The sequence below is a fragment of the Oncorhynchus nerka genome, linkage group LG28 (assembly GCF_034236695.1).
Source record: "Oncorhynchus nerka isolate Pitt River linkage group LG28, Oner_Uvic_2.0, whole genome shotgun sequence".
Lineage (NCBI taxonomy): Eukaryota > Metazoa > Chordata > Actinopteri > Salmoniformes > Salmonidae > Oncorhynchus > Oncorhynchus nerka.
Genome location: NC_088423.1, coordinates 52,386,672 through 52,393,165, shown reverse-complemented (window position 1 = coordinate 52,393,165; position 6,494 = coordinate 52,386,672). Strand labels below are relative to the sequence as shown.

General features: G+C 39.8%; 1 protein-coding gene across 1 annotated transcript; it reads right to left on the bottom strand.

Annotated features, from left to right (window-relative positions):
- Positions 1–2,122: 2,122 nt before the first annotated feature.
- Positions 2,123–4,853, bottom strand: npm3 (nucleophosmin/nucleoplasmin, 3). Its single transcript, XM_029639790.2, has 5 exons — positions 4,674–4,853; positions 4,297–4,382; positions 3,909–4,028; positions 3,547–3,640; positions 2,123–3,194 (listed from the first exon to the last, which is right to left on the bottom strand). Exons 1-5 carry the CDS (start codon positions 4,756–4,758, stop codon positions 3,097–3,099), a joined length of 483 nt encoding a protein of 160 aa, XP_029495650.1. The 5' UTR covers positions 4,759–4,853; the 3' UTR covers positions 2,123–3,096.
- Between the last annotated feature and the right edge of the window lie 1,641 nt (positions 4,854–6,494).

Sequence of the window (6,494 nt, the reverse complement as noted above, 5' to 3'; positions counted from 1 at the left end):
TTTTTTTGCATACAACATACATACAGTGGGGCAAAAAAGTATTTAGTCAGCCACCAATTGTGCAAGTTCTCCCACTTAAAAATATGAGGCCTGTAATTTTCATCATTAGGTACACTTCAACTATGACAGACAAAAGGAGATTTTTTTTTCTCCAGAAAATCATATTGTAGGATTTTTTAAATTAATTTATTTGCAAATTATGGTGGAAAATAAGTATTTGGTCACCTACAAACAAGCAAGATTTCTGGTTCTCACAGACCTGTAACTTCTTCTTTAAGAGGCTCCTCTGTCCTCCACTCGTTACCTGTATTAATGGCACCTGTTTGAACTTGTTATCAGTATAAAAGACACCTGTACACAACCTCACACAGTCACACTCCAAACTCCACTATGACCAAGACCAAAGAGCTGTCAAAGGACACCAGAAACAAAATTGTAGACCTGCACCAGGCTGGGAAGACTGAATCTGCATTAGGTAAGCAGCTTGGTGTGATGAAATCAACTGTGGGAGCAATTATTAGGAAATGGAAGACATACAAGACCACTGATAATCTCCCTCGATCTGGGGCTCCATGCAAGATCTCACCCTGTGGGGTCAAAATTATCACAAGAACGGTGAGCAAAAATCCCAGAACCATCCCAGGACCAAAACGACTGATCCGTGTAAAGGAAAGAATGAATGGGGCCATGTATCGTGAGATTTTGAGTAGAAACCTCCTTCCATCAGCAAGGGCATTGAAGATGAAACATGGCTGGGTCTTTCAGCATGACAATGATCCCAAACACACCGCCCGGGCAACGAAGGAATGGCTTCGTAAGAAGCATTTCAAGGTCCTGGAGTGGCCTAGCCAGTCTCCAGATCTCAACCCCATAGAACATCTTTGGGGGGAGTTGAAAGTCCTTGTTTCCCAGCAACATCTCCAAAACATCACTGCTCTAGAGGAGATCTGCATGGAGGAATGGGCGAAAATACCAGCAACAGTGTGTGAAAACGTTGTGAAGATTTACCGAAAACATTTGACCTCTGTCATTGCCAACAAAGGGTATATAACAAAGTATTGAGAAACCTTTGTTATTGTCCAAATACTTATTTTCCACCATAATTTGCAAATAAATTCATAAAAAATCCTACAATGTGATTTTCTGGATTTTATTTTCTCATTTTGTCGGTCATAGTTGAAGTGTACCTATGATGAAAATTACAGGCCTCATCTTTTTAAGTGGGAGAACTTGCACAATTGGTGGCTGACTAAATACTTTTTTGCCCCACTGTACAAATCATGTTTATATGCAAAATAGCATTGTTTTGTATGGTGAGTTACATGTTGTTGGGTTGTCAGACAAACACACTAAGGCATTGGATCTATTCTGTAGAGAGAGAACCAACAGCTCTGTCTGTCTAGAGGATTTCTGTTTAGTGGATTTCACACAGGCAGTTATGTTAGGCCCCCTAGTGTTCATATTTCTCACCTATTAGTTTATATATATTGGTTGTTTTAATTTTATAGTCAATAATGTCAGATCTACCCTCCTACAGTTCTCAGCCATGTCCTGCTATAAGCCATAGTACATCTGCAAGCCTTTAAAGTGAGGGAAAACAAATGTCTTCTATGTGTGAAACTATTCCTGAAGCTCTTAAAGTTCTCTTCCATAAATTATGTTCAGCCAGATTCCCCTCTCAAAACCAGTAAATGTCTGGAAAGAGAAGCTCACATCTATTAACCTTTGAAACTGGGCTTGTTTATCAAGTGCCTGCATTTAGGCCAAATGGAATGCCTTATACCAGGGTTTCCCAAACTCGGTCCTTGAACCAGCTGATTCAAATAACCAACCCACCATCGAGCTTTGCTTATTTGAATCCGCTGAGTAGCGCTAGGGCAAAAACCAACACGTGCACCCAGGACCGAGTTTGGGAAACTCTGTCTTACACCTAAAGCTATGTGTAAGGATACATCTGCCTATTGTTTGTGTGTGAAGGGGCAGGGGGCAAGGCATATCTTAAGAATAACACAATTCAATGAAATACCATAGCCTCTGATGACCAATCAACACTGGGCGTAACATGAGATGTCAGACTCAAATGTACAATTGATTTGTTAAAAAGCCAATAAATGAGACCTAATAATACCAAAAGTGTTTTTATTTATAGAATCTGAAAATGTACAACAAAAATGATCAAAGGATCAATTAATTATAGCAAGCTTTCATTTCCCTAAATAGTACAAAACGGACCATAACTTTTTTGTGCGGCTACTTTCAATAACCAATGTTCAATGTAAGCTTGAGTGTTTCTCAAGGCTACCTGGCTAATTTATTTATCCTGATTTGTTCAAATCCAACCCAGCCAGAAGAGCAAGAAAACCAATACATTAACACCCACCTCTCCAACCCCCTTCCCCACCAACTCCATTTACAATTAGATTTAATGTTATCCAAATAAACGATAGCATGCAAACATGTATATCCACTTTCACCAACAAAGGTACATTTCAACTCCGAAAGTCAACAGTAAAAAAAAATTCTGTCAACTGATGGTGCTGTAACCATGAGAAGAAAGTATGTAAGAAACTATGGCAGGGATTCATTCAGATCATCGACAATTAAAAGGTCATTTCTGACTGAACTGACGTGTACCATTTACCGTGAATGTGGTTTCCGCATAGCCGATCGGATTGGGTCCCAGCCTAATATTTCCCAAAAGCTTAGTTATCCAGTTCCACTCAACCAAACACTTGTTACAATAATAAAACCATCTTAGGATCTTGATTGTATTTAATACATTGCAATTGATTCTTTATAATGGAACCAAACACTTCCACAGCTGAAAACAAGAGCTCACTCCAACAGGCCAAAGAGAGTAGACTAATCCCTAGGACATGGTTCAGTAACCACAACCCAAACATGGCCACAGTCAAAGATCAAAAATTAGGTCCATATTCGTGCATCTTTCATCCATAATTTCCCCCCAGTATGTTTCATCCCACATTCCTCAACAACTTTCCAGTGGGATAGAGAATCTGAATTTCATGTTTCCTATTGGTACAAGAAAATCTTTATTCCCTAAAGAAACATTTATTAATCAGATATCCAGTCCCTTTACAACTTCTGTTTCTTTTTAGCTGGTTTGATGGGGATTATCTCTTCGTCCAAGTCTTCTTCTTCGCTAGACAAGTCAGAGTCAGCGTTGTCAGAGGCTGGTAGAGGAAGACACAAGTTATCAAATCACTAGGAAAAATGCAGTTCCTCAGTTAGGACTGTTTACTCTGTCTCACTGCCAACAGATCAGAGAACTTACAGACTATCCCTCTAAAAGGAAAGATTCACCCATTTTGAATGTTAGTTTTTTGTGCATCTCTAAGCACTGCTACACCCATTCCCAAGGTCATTTCATGTTTCCATGTGTATCTGAGCCATTGACGCTCAAATAGGCAGAAATACAGCCGGTATGACGAGTTTTGCATCATATGATGGGTGAATCTTCTCCTTTAATGTATATGTGGTCATGATCATGACCTTACAGGCCAATTATTAAAACAATAATTTTACCAATGAGGTGCAGACCGCTAACTGTCACTGGTCCGGTACCCGACTTCAGTCTAATGGTGACAGGGGCCTTCAGCTCAAACTCCCCAAGACTCACCTGAGAAAGAAAACAATTGAGATTTCCAACCACACACACACACACACACACAAGGCAGACATTTAATCCAAAATCAATCCTTAGCACTTTCAGATCCACACAAACATCTGAAACCTCAGTGTTACAGGTGGCCAATGCATTTCCCACGTGGAAAGTCAGAAACTTTACAAATAAGCAGTGTGTAGGAGAATGTAGAATTGTCTTCTTTTGAATCTCATGTTTCATTCCCCTCCCAGTCTGAAGTAGGTGGTGTATGTGTGCCCCTCACCATTGGCAGGCAGTTGATATGGAGGTTGGCGACAGGTACAGAAATAGTTTTCCCCTGGTGGTTCATAGCGGTCACCTCCACCACATTACTCTCCTCCTTCGCTCCCTCTCCCAAGCAAACCTAGAGATGTATACAACATTTGTACAGAAACTTCGCTCCCTCAAAATAGAATCATTACAGTGGATTTTTTAGAGGCATTACATCATTGATTCACTATTTTTTCTGTATCAGAGGCATGCAAGCTATGCTACAGCAACATAACTCTGGACCCTGGCACACCTGATACCACTGGTTCCAATGTCATGATTATCATGTCTTAGAAAAAAGTTAGTCTAATTGTACAAAGAGAGTGAAGTGATGTAGTTAGCTAGCTTAAAGTAAAACCTACCGTCCGTAGCTCGAGAAAGTGTTCCAAATCATCCTCTTCGTCCCCTTGGAATGTGTAGAACGGTACTTTGGAGGATAATTCACAACCTACGAAGATACAATGTTGCAATTTTAGCTAACGTTACACGTGAGTTTCAGAGACGGATGTAGTAACATTAGCGCGTACAGTTGGGGTGTATAATAATTAATACAAAATCTAAATATATTTCAGCAGTCTTTCTTACAATACATTTCTCTCTAAATCGGTTACTCTCATTGTAAAACAAAAATGTTACAAATGCAATCAAACACGATCCAAAATACATATGATGGCATCCCCACGTGTGCTGCTTCCAAGCATTTTATACAACAGATTGTTTTGGAAAAGGCGATCCTTACTGAATACATAGCTCTCCAGTCTCGATTGGCCAACACTCCCGTGGTCTTCCGAGCAGCAATCATCTTCTCCGTGACTGTGCGACATAATTGATTGTGTGAAAATAAAGTAAATTTATTAGCTAGCTCGATTGAAGATCAGACTCGCTTTCAAGAGATGCAACATATGACGTCAAAACAAATCGCGTCGCGGGCGTAAATACGTTTCAACGTGTGTTTGAAGGGGAGGGGCCAATGGACTTTGGTTTGGATCTGGAGTTTACTTGTTACAGCATGAGTTATTTTTGATCTATCAATATAAGAAGTTAGAAGAACTCATACCTTATAAACTAGGTTTCCATCCAATTGGCGACAGATTTTCATGCGAATATTCTAGAATCCACATAACGAAAATACTCGCATTTTCCCATCAGTGGTGTGTTTCCACCAAATGGACTTGTAGCTAAAAATCAGTGCGTGATGGCATAGTGCACACAAAATATATTTTTCACTTCAGTTTTCATGCACCAAGTAAAAAATAAAAAGTTAATGTTTCATTCGCATGTTCAACTCTACTGATAGTTTTGTTACAAACACTTTTGCGTTAAATAGCAAATATGCCTACTTTGGTCTTGGCAAGTGTACTCTAGCCAACAACGGGTAGACTGTGCGGTACTCTACATGATGCTATTATATACAGTACCAGTCAAATGTTTGGACACACCTACTCATTCAAGGGTTTTTCTTTATTTTGACTATTTTCAACATTGTAGAATAATAGTGAAGACATCAAAACTATGGAATAACACATGATATCATGTCGTAACCAAACAAGTGTTAAACAAATCAAAATATATTTGAGATTTGAGATTCTTCAAAGTAGCCACCCTTTGACTTGATGACAGCCTTTGCACACTCTTAGCATTTTCTCAACCAGTTTCACCTGAAATGCTTTTTCAAACAGTCTTGAAGAAGTTCCCATATATGCTGAGCACGTGTTGGCTGCTTTTTATTCACTCTGCGGTCCAACTCATCCCAACTAATGGGGATCCTACTAAATACAGTAGTCTACATAATACCTGTTACATAGTTACAGCTGTTTACTTGCTTGTTCTGCCCACTATAATACACTTGCTCCCATTGGAAACGACATGCTCTGGTCTATTTTGGGTTAGTTATAAACATCTTTGGTATGACTTTACGCGAATAAAAACTATGGATGGAAACGTGGTTAGAGAACATGATCGAATCCTATGTACAGTCGTGGCCAAAAGTTTTGAGAATGACATATTAATTTTCAAAGTCTGCTGCCTCAGTTTGTATGATTGCAATTTGCAAATACTCCAGAATGTCATGAAGAGTGATCAGATGAATTGCAAAGTCCCTCTTTGCCATGCAAATGAACCGAATCCCCCCAAAACATTTCCACTGAATTTCAGCCCTGCCACAAAAGGACCAGCTGACATCATGTCAGTGATTTTCTCGTTAACACAGGTGTGAGTGTTGACGAGGACAAGGCTGGAGATCACTCTGTCATGCTGATTGAGTTCGAATAACAGACTGGAAGCTTCAAAAGGAGGGTGGTGCTTGGAATCATTCTTCCTCTGTAAACCATGGTTACCTGCAAGGAAACATGTGCCGTCATCATTGCTTTGCACAAAAAGGGTTTCACAGGCAAGGATATTGCTGCCATTAAGATTGCACCTAAATCAACCATTTATCGGATCATCAAGAACTTCAAGGAGAGTGGTTTAATTGTTGTGAAGAAGGCTTCAGAGAGCCCAGGAAAGTCCAGCAAGCGCCAGGACTGTCTTCCAAAGTTGATTCAGCTGCGGGATCGGGGCA